The following is a 20,972-nucleotide window of genomic DNA, read 5'->3' on the forward strand; positions in this document are numbered from 1 at the left end:
TCAACACTTTCCCGCTGAAACAAAGATATGTAATACTGTTCCTCCTGACACCACTCTCCCCCCTATCCTTGACATTATACCTGAAAAGCCACTACCAGAGTAGGATCATTACCTCCAGACCCTCCATAGCAAAACAAATGAAAGGTAAGTTTCCCTTTTAAGTCACTACCATCCCTTGGGCCAACAACAAAAGGAGTAGCTGCCGGAGAGATGGATTTCTAGTAAAGGTTGAACAGAATTTATCACTTTAGAAGCTGCTGGCCCATATGATGAGCTATTATTCAAATCCATGGTAGTAAAAACAGTCAGCCTTAAAGATGCCATGCAAAAAACAGTAATATAATTTAAACTGCATCCCAGTATGATTTACAGTTAAATAAGAAGAATGAGGAGTACTTGTGGCACCTCAGAGACTAACAAATTTATTTGGGCATAAACTTCCATGAGCTAAAACCCACTTCATAAGATGCATGGAGTGGAAAATACAGAAGGAAGATTATATATATATACACACACATATACATACACACACATACACACACACACACCACATGAAAAGATGGGGGTTGCCATACCAACTCTAACTAGACAAATCAATTAAAGTGGGCTATCAGCAGCAGAAGGGGGGGAAAAAATCACTTTTATAGTGGTAATCAAGATGGCCCATTTCAAACCGTTGACAAGAAGGTGAGAGTAACAGTAGGGGGGAAAATTAGCATGGGGAAATAGTTTTTAGTTTGTGTAATGACCCATCCACACCCAGTCTTTATTCAGGCCTGATTTGACGGTGTCCAGTTTGCAAGTTAATTCCAGTTCTGCAGTTTCTCATTGGAGTCTGTTTTTGAAGATTTTTGTTGAAGAATTGCCACTTTTAGGTCTGTAATCGAGTGACCAAAGAGACTGAAGCGTTCTCCGACTGGTTTTTGAATGTTATAATTCTTGACATTTGATTTGTGTCCATTTATTCTTTTGCTTAGAGACTGTCCTGTTTGGCCAATGTACATGGCAGAGGGGCATTGATGGCACATATCACATTGGTACATGTGCGGATGAACGAGCTCCTGATAGTGTGGCTGATGTGATTAGGCCCTATGATGGTGTCCTCTGAATAGATATGTGGGCACAGTTGGCAACGGGCTTTGTTGCAAGGATAGGTTCCTGGGTTAATGGTTCTGTTGTGCGGTTGCTGGTGAGTATTTGCTTCAGGTTGTGGGGCTGTGTATAAGCGAGGATTGGCCTGTCTCCCAAGGTCTGTGAGATTGAGGGATCGTCCTTCAGGATATGTTGTAGATCCTTGATGATGCACTGGAGAGGTTTTAGTTGGGGGTTGAAGGTGATGGCTAGTGGCATTTGTTACTTTTTTGTCCTGTAGTAGATGACTTCTGGGTACTCTTCTGGCTCTGCCAATCTGTTTCTTCACTTCAGCAGGTGGGTATTGTAGTTTTAAAAACACTTGATGGAGACAAACATCTACAGGATCTCTATCTGATGGCTCTTAAAATGGAGAATATAAAATAACAGCAGAAGGAGAGAGTAATTATGAGATTTTAAAGTGAGATGCAGAGTCAATGAGGTGCCTAGATACAGGAATGCTGCTCTAGATGGCAGAAGTTGTGGACAAGAACGCTCTCACATTAATGGTGACAAGACTGCATGGCAGTGCAAAGAGGTAGCCAGCAGCACTCAGCAAGTGTAGGGGAGTAGGAAGAGATGGTCCACGAGAAGGCTACAGTCAATTCATGGAAGGTTTTAAAAATGGACAGCAAAGTTGAGATAGAGCCTGATATGAACTTATAATATAAGCCCTTGGGGACAGAACAAATGAAATCCTTGTGTTTGTACAGCATATAGCATAAGGACCACCAAAAATAATATTACATTGAACTCTGGCATGTATTTATGTAAACTTCACATCTTATTTTATAAGCTTGCTCCCTGTAAGTACTGAGAAGCATCTCTACTTACTTCACTAAAATACATAGTGCATTTTACTCCTGTTGGGCTCTGCAGATACAATACAGCTATAAAAGAGCAGGTGGATGGCACATCTCCAAATAGAATTCTTAACTGTGGTCCAGTTGCAAAAAACTATTTTTGAGAAGGCATGAGCCAGGAGACACCCAATTTAGCTTTCTGATTCCAGGCTAATGTTTCAAAGCTTGCAGTTAGAAAAGCCATCTTTTTACTTATATATGGAACTGATCTGAACAGGAATCACTGAAACACAATAAATATGGTGCTCCAAATAGGAATTAATAACTAAATAGTGATTTTTCAACTGCACTAAGTTTTTGTAAGACTAACCACCATGTTAGTAGTTACTAATTACAACTCATACCAATATATATGTTATAGTATTTTGATGTACAAGTCTGAAAGTTGTCTAAATTTTTTCCTCACTAAAATACTGCAAGTTGGGCCAAGATACCTAAAAATATCTACCCGTTTTTATAATACCTACACAATATAGTAACAAGTTTATATCTGTAGCTCACACTGTTTATAAGAAATTATTCTCAGAGGGCTCCTGTTGATACTAAGGAATTACTTGAGCAACGAAGAACATTATTTGCATGCCACCAGGGAGAGGTAGCATTTACACTCATATTAACACCTCCATTAATTGATTGACCAGAACAAAAGCAAAGCAAGCATTCCCTCCAGAACTTAAAAAAAAACACACACCACAGTGTGACACCACAGGAGTGACAAAGTTCTGATTCTGTAGATACACCACATAAATTTAATCCTTAAAGAAACCATCTATTGGAGGTATTAATTCCATGTATTACTTCTCCATTTGGCACTAAGCAGAAAGTCAATGATACAATCTGTGTGGATGTCAACATTTCTGACGATGAAGGTATCACAGTCAAAAACGGGGGGGCAGGAAAGAAAAGTGTCTGCAGATAAATATCTTGTGTATGGCACTTGTTTACAAGATTTAGCGCTTCAGGGGCAAGTCCTGCCACACTTTTGGAGACACACAGGGACTCTCCCACACAGAGGAATCAGTGTGGTTCTGCTGCTCAGAGAGGAGCAGGATTTCTGGAGTCCACAAGGATGGACTGTGCCTCCTGTGCACACCCTAAACGCAACTCCGCAGAAGCTCCCTGTACAGTGGGACTTAGGGCAGATAAGGAAACAAGGTCTGAGCCACTGGATATAGCACTACAGATTCACTAGTTATTTCCCCCCATTCTTCCCCAGCCCCAGCTGCCCCCCTTTAGGGGTAGTGGAAGAAGGAGGAACCTCCTGCTCAGAGTCCCCATGGAATCTGCCGATATCAATCCCTGATACTCAGGCTTGGCCAGAGAGTGGAAGCAAAGAGAATCAACCATTAATGAAATTGATACCAGAAGGAGAAGGGACTTTGGACTCTGAAAGGTAAGGCTTCTTTATAACCAGCCTGATTTGTTAATTATGACTGACAATGGTTACCATATGATGGCTGGTTCAGGGCCACAAACCATTTCCCACTGGCTAGGCATCCACATCACATACACACAAAAACCCCCACACAAACACACACTATAATTGGTGGTCCCTCTGACACAAGACTAAGGACTTCGTATGAAAGAGTTACCCTCTTACCCCAGAGAGGAGATTAGTCTGTCAGAATTGACACACACTGCCACTTATCCTTGCTATTCTGTGGATAAGCACAAGCTTTGGTTTCCAGGACTACTGAAAGCAAGGAGCTTTCACTAAGACCAAGTCCACCAAAAGAAGGAAAAAAATAGTGGTACCTTCAAGCACCTTTGCCTAGGCAAGTGTGTCAGTGTTTCTAACAGAATCAGTATTTTGGGGTGTTACGTAACAAAGAAATTTACACAACAAGCAATTGAAAACTGGCATTTAAAGATTCTGCCAGGAAGCAGATATTTAAAATAAAAACTGTTCATTTTGGGGCAGGAGGTGGCTTATTACTACTGCTGAAGAGTTTAAAGACAGTTTCAGAGGCATTTGTTTTCCCAGGGGTATCATTTCATTGTCTATTAATGCTTCAGAGCAATGCAAAATTTCTGCTGAGGGAGAGAGTAATGGGGGCTATTAGGGGGACGGAGAACCCTCTGAGCACAGCACTAAGTCAGAACAATTGGATTCTGTTCCTAAATCTGCCAGTGTGTCCCTGAATGACCTCAGCTTCTTATCTTCTCTCTGCCTCCACTTATTCATCTGTGAAGTGATTATAATTCACCCTACCAAAAAGGGGTAATGGGAGATTTCATTAGTACTTCTAAAACTTCAGTGTTGGAATGACTGGCATTGTACAGGTACATATTTTGTTTATGCTTATTAAGTTATTTACTTCTATTACATTTTCTCTATTCACCACCCACATCTTTCCCCCCTCCCCTCCCACACATTTTATTTCTGCTGGTACTCAACACCAGACTATTTCTGCACATCTCTCTACCCTCACCACACAACTTTCAGAAGTAATGTTTTTTATTCATACTCTGAATCCACACCCCAGTTCTGTTCCCATCCTAAAAGGCTCTGAGCCTCAGAGTGTTCTTCCCTCAGACTCTGGAGGTAGAGGGCAGGATTGATTCCCTCTTTCACTCAGCACTCCTCTTTCCTCCAAGATTTCAGTACTACCAACTACACCAACTTCTGTGCTGCAGGTCCTTCCAACATAGGGAGCAAGGTATCAACCTAAGCCTTTGATACATTTTTACTAGGCCTCTTCATTTCAAATCCCCTCTCCAGAGCATCTCCTCCAACAGAGGTAGCAGACCCTAACCCCAGTAAAAAATGAGTCCAATTCACTTTGCTTTGCCTGGTAATAGTAGAGAATTATTAGGTGGAGAAGCACAGACATAACCCTTACTGAAGTGGTAATGGGACAGTACCAGAAGAGAAGTGGAAATCTTGCCACCCCACTTCAAATAGTTTAGAAGACCAAGTATAAAAATTTCAAGTTTGTGACAACTGGTCCATGATCTGAACCAGTCCTCCTTAAAGAAAAAGAAAAAAAACACAAAATGATCATGCTATATTTAGAGAAGTGGTTCCTGTGCATGCAAAATAACCACTTAAAGAAACTACACTATAGCCATATTGCTCATGTTCACTTTAGAACTGTATGTACATATTCAACTGTGTTTTGCAAAAACAGACTCATTGACAAAAGAGGAGTCATTAAGTCTGGTAGGCCAATAATCCATATTTTAAAAATCACCAAATATGTGATTTACAAGACACATAGTAGTCTAGGTTGTCATTTAATACTTGGGCAAGGAATTTTTGTCCTCTGTTTCCCATCCCCACTAAAAAGATCTTTTGCACACAGTATAACATGCATTTTTTTAAAAAAAATGTATGCACTTCGACTTAAGCCAAATGAAGGATTCCTGGAGTTGTGTCTTGGACATTGCACCTTGTTCTGAGACTCCCAAGTCTTTTGTAATATATATGCTGAATAGTTAGGTGTAATGGAAAGTGGACTGATTTGTTTTCTCTTACTGTAACACACTGAGAGTCTATAATAAATAAATTTACTTAAACCCTTTAACCGTTTTTGAAAACATGAATATAAATCTATGAACTCAACAAAAATAGTTCAGAAGTTTCTCAGGAAGTACAAGATTTGTATTAATGATTTTTAAGAAGTTTATCCCTTTAAAACAGGTAATTTCCTGTATCAAAACTTCTAAGTGAACTTCATTGTACTGAAATAAGCTGCGCCATGTTCCATCATTCTTTCAAGCAAAGCGAGTCAGGTGTGAGATCAATCACACACATCAAAAAGAGAGAACACGAATACAAGAACAAGAGTTAGATGACTTTAGGAAGAAAGTACCTTCTGCGGGTCTCTTTTTTGTTAAATAACTGTGGAACACACATCCTACCAAAAGGATAGGACATTTGATCTGTACAGCTTTTTTTCCATGTAACATGCATTTTTTTCCCCAGCAGGAAGGAAACCTCCAATTTCCTCCAATAGGGTGAATTCCAAAGGTCAATCTAAAAAACTATGCCCTTGTTTCTGCCTTTCTTCATGATTAGCTGACTGTTGAGCTATTCTGGAACTATGATTTCCACATACCACTCTTGAAGTTACAGCAGGAAATAACACATCCAAAAAGGCACATCTAAGCAATTCAGTACATACTTCTCAGAATCTCATGTTCATTATTTATGCAATTGACTTTCAAAAGCTAAAGAGTCCATTCACAAAAATAAAAAATGACCCCAGCATTAAAGAGCTCAGGATAATCATCATTTACAAGAATCACATGGTATTTCAAGCCATTAGTTTATAGGCTCTGAATGTGATCTTAAAATCACATTTGATTTAATTACTAAATGTTCCCACAGCAGTCTAACAGAAAAGCACTGAAGTAAACAATGCAGCCGTCTACGCTTAACCAGACCATGAGACCACCGTCTTGACTTAAATTGTCAGTGTTTACAATCAGTATTTTATAGACCCATTACAGAAGGAAACTCACTACATTAGTTCTCGTACTGCAATCAACTGCAGCAACTCAAAGGAAGATGTCAACACTGAAGACCATAGTTTCCTATATTATTTCTATTTTTCATTGCCACACCCAATAAGCAAGTTTTTGCAGATATGTTCACTAAAGCTAAGCAATGAAGCCCATCCAGACTAGAAACTGTGAGATACATCTATGGTAAGTTAGTATTTTTAATTGGGAAGTTAGACAGTTTTAGTTCTGACAGAGTACTTTTTAACTCTGTATATTATCCCTTCTTTGGCAACACACCATAGAAATATTTCACCACAATCACAATCCCCAAATTGCTATGCAACACCACCAATATCTTTGCAGTTTAATTGCAGTCATGCAGGATTATGGGAAAGGGAACAGAATCAAAAACTGACGCTTGTATTTTAATGTATGCCTTCACTGCAAAAAAAAAAAAGTGTTCTTAACTCAAATTAAAATAGTATCGAAGACATGGCAACAATGTTTAACTCCGGTTAACAGCCAAATTAAAACCTATAGGGGATCCTGGAGTTGAACTCGAGTTGCTAACCCTAGTTGCTGTGGTTTTACTGTTAAATTGGGTTAAATTAAGCACACACTTTTTTTTTTGAAAGGGTGAGGGTTGTGGTTGGTTTTTGGTTGGGGGGGGGGGGGGTTTGTTTTTTTGCTATGCAATGAAGGCAAACCCTTTAGGGTTGCCAAGCATCCAGTTTTTGACCGGAAAGCCCTGTTGAAAAGGGACTCTGGCACCGCCGGTCAGCGGCGCAGTGGGGCTAAGGCAGGTTCCCTGCCTGCCCTGGCTCTGCGTGGCTCCTGGAAGCAGCGGTACATCCCTGTGGCCCCTAGGCACAGGGGCGGCCAGGGAGTCTCTGTGCGTTACCCCCACCCAGAGTGCCGACTCTGCAGCTCCTATTGGCCAGGAACCATGGCCAATGGGAGCTGCGGGGGCCATAACTCTGCCTAGAAGCCAGAGGGACATACCAGCCACTTCCAGGAACCACCTGAGGTAAGCACTGCCCGGAGCCTGAACCTGCACCCCCACCCCCGAACCTCCTCCCACACCAAAACTCCCCCAGAGCCTGCACCTCCTCAAGCACTCCAAATCCCTCAGCCCCAGCCCAGAGCCCCCTCCTGTACCCCAAGCCCCTCATCCCCAGTCCCACCCAGAGCCTGCACCCCCAGATGGAGCCCTCACTCCGCCTGCCCCCCATCCCCCTGCCCCAGCCTGGTGAAAATGAGTGAGGGTGGGGGACAGCGAGCAACAGAGGGAGGAGGAATGGAGTGAGTAGCGGGTGGGGCCTCAGAGAAGGGGTGGGACAGGGGTGTTTGGCAACCCTAACTTGACTTACCAAGGAGTGCCAAATCCTTTTCCTTCATTCATATCATAGAGTACATCATCATAGTATGCTTTACAAATTCACAAGCAAAATGTCCCCTTTTCTAATTTGCTATCTGTCATAAGATTAATGTTGGAATTTGTTTTGTTCACTTTAATATATATGCCAACATAACACTAAGAGGCAATTTAGGCAATTAACAACAAGATTTGATCCCCAAGCATCTGTTTGTATTAAGACAGCTCCTTTCACAAGTTTCAGAGTAACAGCCGTGTTAATCTGTATTCGCAAAAAGAAAAGGAGTACTTGTGGCACCTTAGAGACTAACCAATTTATTTGAGCATGAGCTTTCGTGAGCTACAGCTCACTTCATCAGATGCATACCGTGGAAACTGCAGCAGACTTTATATATACACAGAGAATATGGGGAGGAGGTATTGTTTCATATTCTCTGTATATATAAAGTCTGCTGCAGTTTCCACGGTATGCATCCGATGAAGTGAGCTGTAGCTCACGAAAGCTCATGCTCAAATAAATTGGTTAGTCTCTAAGGTGCCACAAGTACTCCTTTCCTTTCACAAGGAGAGGCAAGACATCACATAGCCAATTGAAGAATTAAAGCTTCATCTTTAAAATTACTGTAAACCCATTTATTAGCTTGCCACGTCTTCTAGATCAGTGGTTCTCAATGAGGGGCATGTCAACTCATCTAGATATTTGCCCAGTTTTACAACAAGCTACATGAAAAGCACTAGCTAAGTCAGTACAAACTAAAATTTCATACAATGATTTGTTTATACTGCTCTATATAGTAGATCAGTTTCTCTCAACCTGGAGGTCATGATTTATTTTATAATTCTATGGTAAAAATGAGAAAGTAAGTAATTGTTCAGTAATAGTATGCAGTGACACTTTTGTATTTTTATGTCTATTTTGTAAGCTTATAGTTTTTAAGTGAGGTGAAACTTGGAGTACGCAAGACAAAGCCTTCTGAAAGGGGTACAGTACTCTGGAAAGGTTGAGAACCACAGTTCTAGATCAGATACTACATTTCTAGCTGTTTCCAAATCACTAACACCTCCAAGCATAACTAGAAGTTTAAGATAAATTTCAGATCTAGTTATAAATTAAAACCAGTAATGTAACATTTATATATGGTTTCCTACTAATCAAATCTTTAAAATCCCCCAACATTTATAATAAGAGGTAGTTGATGTTACTTCTACATTCAGTCTCTTTTCCCTTGTCTTTCCCCAACAGTCATCACACTAAAATTTCCTTTTAGTATTTTGAATCTTCTCCTAACCTCATTGGCTCCTTTCAGTGCCTTCTCACAGCATTCTTCTTCCTTCCTATCAGATAACCAGCATATACACGGCCTGGTGGACTAGATACATTACTCTCTGGATTTCTGCTTTGTTGTTGTTTGTTTCACTGCACATGGTAACCAGTAGCTGTTTCTCAGTTCCTTATAGCATTGACATCCAAAGATTAGCATCAGCTGTTGAGGGCAAAGTAGGAAGGAGAGAAAGGGAGGGGACTAGAAATTAAGCCTAATTTTTCCAGATTTAGACATACAGGCATTTTTAATACACATACAATTTCAAAAGACTTTTCAGAGGAAACAAATCAGTAATCTTATAAAAGGTTACATTCTTGCCACAGTGAAGGAACAATGCAAGATATCAAATTGAGAATTTCCATCAAAAAGAGCATTTGCAACACCACATGTGTGCGTTGGTCAAAAAGGCTGTCAGACATACTGTTCAAAATGCGGAGGAGGTGGCAAGAGAGAATAACACCTTCTGCACTAGGCAGCACAATGCTGTTCTCATTAAAAAAAGAGATACTAGTAGTCATGGTTCTATTAGAAATCTCCAAGAGCCTGGTTTGAATCAGTTAAGCATGTATAAAGCCAAATTATAAAGCATCTCATTTTTGAAGTGTTTTAAACACTGCACTTAGAGCATCTCAAGATGAGAGAACTATACACTGACTACCTGGTGATATCCAGGGCAGTTGGGAGGAATACCTATCTAGTTCTAAAAATACTGACTGTCAATTCAATGGTGCTTAATACAAACACCACATGTTGTTTTGATTTGATAACTCCCCATTCTCACAACCCTACATTGCCTTGGGTGTCACATCCACTAAGCCTGTGGTAGCCCCTCTTCCTCCCAACATTGACACTACTGTTCCAGGAGACTGATTGTAATAATATCTACGCTAGTCTAACTGTAAACTAGATGGTTTTACACAACCGCTGGAAAAACTTTTGCACTAACAATCAGATGAGTATCATCTCATTTACCACTTTTAATGAATTGGGCTAAACCTACACAGAGTACAAACAAGGTATGAAATCCACAAAACTACTACTTAACTCCTGTTTATTCAGCTTAGTATATACGGCTTCCCTCTAACAGAGATATACACAGCTATATGCGACAAACTGTAAAATATACAGATTCTGCATACAGCCGACCTTGATTCTTAACGTGATTCTTGGTTAGATGGATTTCAAATAATGGATGAGGATGTGTCTCTTAAAAAAATTAGTTTTGGGTTTTGTTTTTTGTTTTTTTTAAAAACAGTAAGGTTTAAGACTATCTGAAAGCAACATGTAATGCCAGAAAGATTCTCCACAATTCTCCTAAAATAGAGGGAAAAAAAATCAACAGGTCAAGACATGTGCTGCAATTACCACACTAGTGTGTTTGTCATATTTCCCATGAGTAAACCCAAATGCAACCTCGCCTCTTTGAAGCATTTATATAACCAGCTTTCTTTGGGTGGAGCAAGTAACTGAAGAATAAAAACAGTTTAACCCTTATTGCCTCACATTGTGAAAAGGATATAAATCATTCTCAAAACAAACTCCGATTTGCTACTTCAATTTTAATTCTAATATCAACAGCATTGCCTCACATTTTCAAAAAGAGTAATTTCACAAAGAGACATAGAGGGATATTTAAAGTTTGGTAAAGCCACCAAATTACTGTTCCACTTGTACAAATAAAACAGTCTCACAGTTTCAGACAAATGCTAAATATTAAGACATTAAGTATAGGTTACAGCTAGTCCTAGCCATTGGTATATTATAGTCAATAGGTTTATTTACATTATAAAGAAGGAGTGAAAATTAGAATGCTTAATTTTTAATGGTCTTTTCTTAAAGTTTTTCCATTAGCTAATTTGGGCATCTGGGAGAGCTCTGTGTCCACTTCAATTCAGCTATATGCACAACATTATATTCAGATTTATATAGATATTACTATGACAATACCTTTAAAAGTCAAAATAAAAATATACTTAAAGTAACCACACACACAAAAAGTTAAAAAGAAGAGGTTAGGAAACACTGAACAATCTAGAGAAGAATCCTCCTAATTAACTGAAAGCAAAAATTGCGGATCAGTCCTGCTTTGAGCAGGGGGTTGGACTAGATGGCCTCCTGAGGTCCCTTCTAACCCTGATATTCTAGGATTCTGTGAAAGATACAAGACATGTGAATTGGGTTGTATCTTGCAGCAAGAGACACTCAGTTTAAAAATATTGCTATGGATGTCTGAATTATGAAGCAAGCAGCCCTGCCCTCTCAGAAGGGGAGACTGCCATGCTGAAATACCATATCATGCTTTCACATTACTGTCGATTTACATGCAAACTGTTCATTTTAACAATTCAGGATCACCAGTGCAGCATGCCAGGAATGTAATTCATTTAGTCTTAGTGAGAATTAGACACCAAATATTAAACAATCAATTTCCACTTGGATTGTTATATGTTGTGTTTGTGGGGGGGGCGGGGGGTGTCCCTCCTCCCTCCCCCAACATACAAATATAATTCTGTATTTGTCATTTGTATTTCAACACTACCCAGAATTCAGCATTTGCCAACCTCACTCTTAATCTTTTCTGAAATTCACCTCTTTACACACCTAACAGGGAGGGAACACACACCCCGAAAAGGTAAAAAGGGTGATGCATATGTCTCTATTTCAAGAGACCTACGAAGCCAGCACTTCCAGGACTTCAGGGATATTTAACAAAAAAAAAAAATGGTTGGTTTGATTCTTTAAAATGTCACTAGCAACTACAAAGCCAAATTGCGGTGGGGTGGGGTTTGAGGAATTCGGTCTGAAACAGGCACACAGGCAGATTTACAAGCCCGCCATAAGGAGGCATGTACCATCTACCCTCTCCCCCAGCCCGGAGAGATCTGGGCGCTGGGAGACACACCCTCTGGGCTGCGCTGACAGACTCGTCACCCCCCCTGCCCCGACACAGGCGGGGGGAGGGAGGGGACACGAAAATAAGAGGCGTGGGGCTAGAAAGTTGAAAGGCGAAGGGAAGGGAAGGGAAGGGAGGAGGTATCCGGGCGCTTCAGCGGAGGCGGATGCCGGGCGACACGGGGTCTCGGAGGCTCCCCCGGCTGTTGCAACCTTCGCTTCCTGCACCCGCCGCCCGTGCGGCCCCCGGCCCGCGGCGCTCTCACCTGGATGTAGTTGCTCTCGCAGTAGTCGGCCACCCGGGTGAGGTTCTGGTAGCTCTCGAGCAGAGCCCGCTTGCCTGAAGGGATTTCCTCCTCTAGCAGCATCTGCAGCTCTGCCATTTTCCGCCCCTCCGCATCGCTTCCGCGGGCGTTAGAGAGGCGGCGGCGGCGGCGGCGGCGAGCCCGCCCAGCCCGCCTGGTATTGTGGGATTCCTCCTCGCCTCGCTTTCGTGAGGCCGCCGCGCTTTCCCCGCCCCCCCCCCCCCCCCGCGGCGTGCCCGTCGCACTGCACGCTGGGAGTTGTAGTCTGCTGGCCTCTCCCCGCCGCCCCCGCGGCAATGGAGTTCCTGGATCGGGCATGCGCCAGGCGAAGCTGTGCGGGTGGAGGCGCGGCGGGGTTCTCCCCCACGGTCGGGCCGTGGCTGATAGACTGAGACCTGTGAGCGCTCACACACACAGTTTCTCACCAAGGGGTGAGCTGCCAGCCCCGCTCGTTTCCACCGGCTTTGGTTCAAAGCCTGGCAGGGCTGGGCACGCTGTAACTATGGGAAATGAAAACAGCAGCGAGCGAGCTCCTCAGTGTCTGGTCCAGATCCGCTCTGCGTTACAGCAGGGGGAGAGACAAGGGCCACTGCTGAGGCGGACAGTCAGATATTGAAACACCTTCTTCCCCCCGACCCGAATCCACCTCGCCTTCCCCGCCTCACTAGATTATCCAAGCAGACCTTTTTCAACAGCTGCTTTACTTTCACTTCATGCTGATTGCCCTCTCTGCTGCAGGGAACTTCAAACAGTTCAGAGGGCCGTTCAGTCTGGAGGCCCCTTCAGAGCCATTGGCTTCTCTGTAGAAACTGCTCGCAACGATGCCAATTAGTGACAATCCTGATGATGATAATAATACTCAGAATGAATACAGTACTTTTCAGCAGTAGATCTCAAGGCACTGTACTGAAGTTGTGTAGGATTGAGCTTCTTGCTTGAGGAGGTTGCGAAGGCTAGGACTATAACAGGGTGTAAAAGAGAACTGGATAAATTCATGGAGGTTAAGTCCATCAATGGCTATTAGCCAGGATGGTTAAGCAATGGTGTCCCTAGCCTCTGTTTGTCAGAGGGTGGAGATGGATGGCAGGAGAGAGATCACTTAATCATTACCTGTTGGGTTCACTCCCTCTGGGGCACCTGGCATTGGCCACTATCGGTAGACAGGATACTGGGCTGGATGGACCTTTGATCTGACCCAGTATGGCCATTCTTATGTTCTTAGTACTCTGTTGGGATTACAGTACACTGAAACAGCAAACAAACACAAAGATTGCCTGACTAATAGTAATAACAATGAATAAAATCAGCATTCATATGGTTCTTTTTCTAAGTAGCATTTAAAATATTAAACAGAGGTGAATACATTATTTTTGCCCCTCTTTTAGCCCACGCGGTTAGCCAATATCTGGGGCCTTGATGCTGGGTTATTCCTCTTAGGAAGAGAAATTGATTGTATGAGTCAGGTATTTCTATGATGCAATCCTGTTTTCTTTCAAAGAATGTACACAAAGCCTTGTTTCCCTGAATACAGTAGAAATAAACAACAAGCAGAGTTCCTTGCTCAAAAATCCAAGTTGGACCTTCCAAGGGGTACCATGCCCAAAAGAAGCAGCATCACTCAGCTTTCTCAGAGGGCCACATTCAGTACTGCTTCTCTCACTTTCTGCAGGCTGTCTTTTGCATGTAGCAGCAACTAATCAATTCCCTACCCCTGTATTTTACCACCAATATCAAGGAAACCCCTGAGACGTCACAGCTCAGCTGATCAGCCTTGCAATGCAGTCCGTTGCCTTGGATGGTGGCTTCCTGTTGTTTCCAGCTACCACTATAAAAGGGGCACTTAATTACTCCTTCGATTCAGCCTGAAAGAAAAAAGATGACCACATCCATCAGCTTTAACAAAGCTTGATATTGTCTACAGATCAAAGGCTGCTTGATAGCAGCCATTAACACTTTTCAGCATAACACTGTTGTTGCTCCTTTTTCTGGTATCAGTGTCCTGTTCTGACATAGTGTTGCCCTTGTGCCAAAAGATAGCAGACATCTGGGGACTTGCAGGTTGACTTTACAAATGTAAGAAAAATCCATGATGTGAGGTCTGGATATATTTAGATTACACTGTATGAGTGAAATGAGGTAGTTAAAGAGCATGCAGGACAATCACAGCTTCTAGAATCCTAGCCCAATTCCAATGCCCTGCTGATTCCGAGGGAACAACCTGTGCCTCAAGAACATACTTTAGTCAGACCTCACAGCAAAAAGCAGTACAACAGTTTCCTATCTCCCCAATCTGCCTCCACACAGAAAAAAACTTGCATAACCCAACACTACCAACAACACAGCACGTCTTTACAAGAATCAAAACTTGCTTGCATACTAAGAAAAATAACGCAGAAGAATATGTTTATAGAACCACCTGGTTACACCTGTGTAACAGAGTGCTAGAGGCTACAGAGCAAGCCAGCCCTCTTGTCACTTAGATGCCACTTAGTTCCCCAGAGAAAACAGAGAGAGGTAATGAGGCTGGCCAGCTGCATGGGATAAGGATCAAATTAGCCCATCAGCCCAAGTGTGTTACAGGAAGATGTGGTAGCAGGCTAGTTGAGCTAAGTCACATAGAAGCCTCAGGAAAGGTAGATCTTTGTTCTCCTCCAGTCCAGAGGATAGGGCCAAAAGCACTGTAGATATTGTAGATAGACTGTTGCACAGGGAGTGTTGTGGTAGTGGTGGAGGGAACTTAAAATGAGTGAGTGCTGTGAATACACAGCCACTGGAGTCTGCAGAGTTTCTGCAAGGAAGACAGGAGTGAAGGCCAAACCTGCCATGACACTATTTTAGTCCCATTTACAAACAGGGAAAACAAGGGCAAGTGATTCACTCAAGATCACAAAACAAGCCACCAGCAGAGCTGAGGAGACAGAACACCTCTCCTGACTCCAGGAGTCAGATTGGAAGAGAATAGGTAGTGGTATCTTCAGTCTCTTCCCACAAAATACATTCTGTCCTTGTGAGTTGTCTAAATGAGATTGTTCTCACAGTATATTCTGCAGATGTTTAAAACATGGTGATGCATTTCTCTGAGCTCCATCTGGCTTCTTGATATTGGTTCCCCCTCAGTGGGGGTTGAAGACACCCACAGGCTCATCCTTGGGCTTGGCTCATTTTTAACTGGGGGGAGGGGGAATAAGTGGTGCTATAGTCCAAACAGTACCCACTTGTGGCACCAAAATGAGACTTTACCCCCAGTAATTTGTCCCGATCTGTGACCTTCTGTCTCCTTTCTTAGGCCTTGCCTACAGTGGAAAGCTTTACTAATTATACAGGTGTAAAAAGAAATCAAGGTGAAAGAAATCCAGCACAAATCCAGGAAATGGCCCACCTTGATTATCATACACATTGTAAGGAGAGTGATCATTTTAGATAAGCTATTACCAGCAGGAGAGTGGGGTGGGGGGGAGAAAACCTTTTGTAGTGATAAACACCCATTTTCTTCATGGTCTGTGTGTATAAAAACATCTTCTGTATTTTCCACAGTATGCATCCGATAAAGTGAGCTTTGGCTCATGAAAGCTTATGCTCAAATAAATTGGTTAGTCTCTAAGGTGCCACAAGTACTCCTTTTCTTTTTGCGAATACAAACTAACACGGCTGTTACTCTGAAACCTACACAGGTGTAGTTACACTGGTATAACCACCAGGACTGGTCCACAACATTTTGGCACCTGAGGTGGGGAGCTCAAATGATGCCCCCATTCCCCCTCGCTTGGGCCAAAACTTTTAAACTCTGGGTCCTAGTGGTGTCCCCCGCCGCCCCACAGTCTGGCACCTTAGCAGCCGCCTCAGTTTGCCTCATGGTAAGGCCAGCCCTGATAACCGCCCCCACCCCCCATGTAAACACACTTATTCTGGTATAAGAGTGAGTTTTGGTGGTTAATTAAAAACCCTACCAAAATAAGGAAAGTTTAAATTGAAAAAAAAAATGGGACTCATACAAGAATAAGAGTGTCTGCCTATAAGGTCATACCAGCAATACTATATTGGTTTAAATTCAGATCTTAGGTTATACCAAAAAATCTTTCCTGGACAACACCTTACAGGAGGAATTAAATAGTTAACAATGTTGATATTTAAGTTATCAGTGGGCCTCTGAGTTAAAATCACGCTGAGATGAATCGGGCAGTTGATATCTTTTAGAACTAATGTTCCACACTCAGTATTCACACAGACATCTCTGCATTGGCTTACCCTCGATTCATATTTTTGAGGTTGTCTTCACAACCATAATAGCTAGAGACTTCATTAATGAAAGCTGAGATTCCAGAGAACATGGGTATCTTCAGAGAGGTGCCCGTACATCATACTATTGTTTGCCCACTGTTTCCGAGCAATGCCTGACTTGGAATCCAGTGCCCTGTCCACTGGACAACACATTGCTTGTTGCTAGGCAGCAGGAGTGCTTTGCAATGGCAGAGTAAGCAGACTCAAGCCAGTCATTGCTAGGCAGCCTGAGCTGCTGGAGATCACAAAAATAATAAAACATAAAATTGCTGGCTTGAGAATGCACAAAATAAGAGGCACAAAAATAAACAGTTCTACAGTATTTTGTTCTGATTTGACCTTTCTCCCCTAACATATTTGCCCTCTTTCTATGCCAATCCCTTTTTCACACTTGTCTTGCTCCTCTCCATTCCTCCTCCATGCTAGTCTTGTCTTTTATCCCATTTCTTCACTCCCCCACAAATGTTCACCATCAATTTTCTCCCTTCTCCAATACCCCAGTACTCTGTCCCTCCCATTTCCTCTCCTGTACTCTGTCCCGTCAAATTCTCCCATTCTCTATTCCACTGTATTTCCTGCTCCCCATGCCCATTATTCTCCTTTCTGTCCTTGCCTCCCCCTGTCCTTTCATCTTTCCTAACTGGCCTCACACAAATAGGTACTCTCCTCCCAAGTGGCTTTTGCCCCTCCATTTTCCATCTTATCACTGAGATCTTTCCCCACTCCTACCTCATCCAGCTCCTGGCCTTGCCTCCCTCCATACTTACCCTTCCTCTTGGTTTTTCTCCTCCTATCACTCCCAGATGTCTGCAGTGAAAAGGTAGATTCCCCTCCTAAGTTCCCTCATGATGTTACTTTAAAAGGCTGAAGTCCTCCAATGGGTCAAGGCAGTGCAGTCTGCAGTATCTGAGAAAGCCAAGAGATGACTTGTCATGGGGGGGGGAGGAGCCAGGACTCTGCAAAGTCAACCACATAAGGCAGCCTGCTCCTTCTTCCTATTCGGCTTCTAATCAGGATGAGAAGAGTGTTTGTGTGGTGAAAGGGTGAGCTGGTCAGTCTCACATGACCGTGGTAAATTGCCAGAACTGAGGTTGAACAATATTGTAATGGAAACATTGGGATATTTTAAAGCAGTCACTTAAAGCAGAGTGGTTGCCTTCTAGCAGTGATCCTTATTAACACATTTCACAGGTAGCTTTAATACTAAGAGAATAAATCCGACTGCAAGGAGTAAGCATTGACTAATGTGTACAACCTTATGAGACACACTTATAGAATCAGGCAGGGTCATAAATTATAAGCTCCTTGTGTGTTCTTTCATGTTTGGTACAGCACCACAGAAGCTGTCAGAATTAAATAAACATATTACACAGTGTGATGTATTTGTAGCTCAAAACTGATATGGCCACTTTCGCTGCCATATACATTGCAAGCTCAAGTCCAGTTTGCTCTCCACCTTCACCCCAGCTCTCTCTCTCTAGGACTGCTTTCCAAGTTTTTCCCTCCCATTAAATATCAGTGTTTTAACTTGGGAGACAGACCAGTCCTCGCTTACAGACAGCCCCCCAACCTGAAGCAAATACTCCCACCTGCAACCACACACCACACAACAAAAACACTAACCCAGGAACCTATCCTTGCAACAAAGCCCGATGCTAACTCTGTCCACATATTTATTCAAGTGACACCATCATAGGGCCTAATCACATCAGCCACACTATCAGAGGCTCGTTCACCTGCACATCTACCAATGTGATATATGCCATCATGTGCCAGCAATGCCCCTCTGCCATGTACATTGGTCAAACCGGACAGTCTCTACGCAAAAGAATAAATGGACACAAATCTGACATCAGGAATCATAACATTCAAAAACCAGTAGGAGACCACTTCAACCTCTGTGGCCACTCAGTAAAAGATTTAAGGGTGGCAATTTTATAACAGAAAAGCTTCAAAAACAGACTCCAATGAGAAACTGCTGAGCTTGAATTAATAGGCAAACTAGATACCATTAACTTGGGTTTGAATAGAGACTGGGAGTGGCTGGGTCATTACACATATTGAATCTATTTCCCCATGTTAAGTATCCTCACACCTTCTTGTCAACTGTCTATATGGGCCATCTTGATTATCACTACAAAAGTTTTTTTTCTCCTGCTGATAATAGCTCATCTTAACTAATTAGCCTCTCACAGTTTGTATGGTAACTTCTAACTTATCTGTATGTATACATATATATCTATATATCTATATCTTACTATATGTTCCATTCTATGCATCCGATGAAGTGAGCTGTAGCTCACGAAAGCTTATGCTGTAATAAATTTGTTAGTCTCTAAGGTGCCACAAGTACTCCTGTTCTTTTTGCAGATACAGACTAACATGGCTGCTACTCTGAAACCTGTCAACTATCAGTGTTTCAGAAACTTGATCTTCATACATTTTTGAGTAGGAAATAATTGTGTTTAAAGATAAATAATTATGTATTTAGGTATGTGCTGAGTAACAAGAGATGAAGCAATCTGCAAAGGTCCTTTAAAATAATGTACAATTTTTCAGGAATGTGTTAAAGATGGAGATATTTTAATTGTATATGAGAAAATGTAAGCTTGAATAGCACATCACTTTTTATATTTTTTCTACTTAAAAGATTGTTCGGTTGAGGTGTATGTGTGTGTGGGGGGGTGGGGGGTTGGCAACCCAGAATTTTCTAACAATCTTAAAGCACCTGTAATTCTGTACTGATTAATTGATGTGCCACTTTTGTGTTTAAATATATTGTATATTGAATTGTAGCTTTCCATCATGAAACAGAAAAGAAAAAATAATTAAATAACATTACTGCAAAAGCAGTGTGGTATTTTTCCCAGTAAAAGGTACATATTCAACAGTAATTCTGCAGTGTTAATAATTCTTGGCACAATATTGAGATGACAGAGTAAGTCAGTGTAATATTTCATACTGTAATATTTTTTCATTAACCAAAAATGCATTAGGTATATTGGGCCCATGCATACTCCCACTGAAACAACAAATCTCCAATTGACTGCAATTAGAACAGGCGTGAGTGTGATGGGTTCCCCCCAGGGTGCCACATGGAACTGGGGTACCACTGAGCTCCCTGCCCAAACCTACCAGCCTGGGCTCCCTTTACACTGCGCCACTGTGATGGGTTCTTCACTGACTTCTCACCCAAAGAGACTCCTGGAAATACCTGAGGAACAAAGACTGAACAGGGGGAAGTGCTGGACCCAGGCTTTTTAGGGATTTTTAGCCTGTTAATGGAACCCCTGGGGTTTCTAAGCTGTAAACCACTGCAGCTTGCCCCTTAAGAATCTGCAGCCTGCTTGTATCATCACTTAGGGTGAGAATCTGCTATTCATATCCAATCTCTTTAGTATGTTAAGATCAGTTTGCGTGTTTTGTTTATTTGCTAGGTAATCTGCTTTGATCTGTTTGCTATCCCTTATAATCACTTAAAATATATCTTTTGTAGTTAATAAACTTGTTTTTGCTTTATCTAAAACCAGTGTGTGTGAGTCATAATTCATGGCACAAAGCTGTTGTATATTCTTTTCCACATTGATGGAGGAGGAGAATTTCATGAGTTTACGCTGTACAGTTCCCTGTGCAGCGGAAGATGGTATAATTTTGGGTTTACACTCCAGAAGGATGGGGTGTGCCTGAGTAGCTAGGAAGTTCCTTAGCTGAAGCCTTCCCAGGCAGAGCTGATCACAGTGTCTGCATGTAACTGCAGCTGGGTGTGTCCCTACCTGTATGTGTGCTGGTGAAAGTGCAGGCTGGACACAGCAATACAGTGTGGGAGCCCAGACTGGTGGGTTAGGGGGCTCAGTGGTACCCCAGTTCAGGTGGCACCCCAGGGGGAACCGGTCACAATGAGCCTATAAGGTTCAATGTTGTGGGCCACAGAGTCTCCTCAACTCCCACTGAAGACAACTGGTATGGGATCAGGTGCACAGTCACCTCTTATTTGTGGATGTGGATCACTCCTATTATACTAGAAAATAATTTCAACCAGACAGTTCAGAAAAATAGAACATCATCCCCTCTCAAATTACCACTGACACTCTTACTGATACTGCCCAACCCCTTGTTCAAACTGAGGAATCTGCAGATGATGCGGGTACAAAGCCCTGATTGAGAGACTGGGGGGGATTTGCCACTTGGAACATTTAAAAAAAAAATTCAGGCCATTTGGTACAAGCCAACAGATTTCAAAGGCAGAAAATTTGCTATTCAGAAGAAAGGTGTTTTTTTTATGCTTATTTTAATTTTTCATGATACTTTTTGTTGTAAATCAGGAATAATCTCTGTTGTGTCTGAGACTGATTAC

The 20,972-nt window shown here is 42.2% G+C and overlaps 1 protein-coding gene across 8 annotated transcripts in view; it reads right to left on the reverse strand.

The window, feature by feature from the left end:
* ABI1 (abl interactor 1) overlaps positions 1-17,525 on the reverse strand; it is a 125,331-nt gene extending 107,806 nt beyond the window's left edge. For 5 of the 8 annotated variants that reach the window (XM_048837848.2, XM_048837845.2, XM_048837842.2 and 2 more), the window contains exon 1: positions 12,302-12,486. In XM_048837848.2, the coding sequence (XP_048693805.1) occupies positions 12,302-12,418 (117 nt within the window). In that variant the 5' untranslated portion in view covers positions 12,419-12,486. Of the gene's footprint in view, positions 1-12,301; positions 12,488-17,385 lie in introns of those variants that run through there. The other 3 variants (XM_048837846.2, XM_048837841.2, XM_048837853.2) reach the window with 2 other exon arrangements.
* Positions 17,526-20,972: the final 3,447 nt, after the last annotated feature.

Source organism: Caretta caretta, chromosome 2 (assembly GCF_965140235.1).
Source record: "Caretta caretta isolate rCarCar2 chromosome 2, rCarCar1.hap1, whole genome shotgun sequence".
In the NCBI taxonomy this organism is placed as follows: domain Eukaryota; kingdom Metazoa; phylum Chordata; order Testudines; family Cheloniidae; genus Caretta; species Caretta caretta.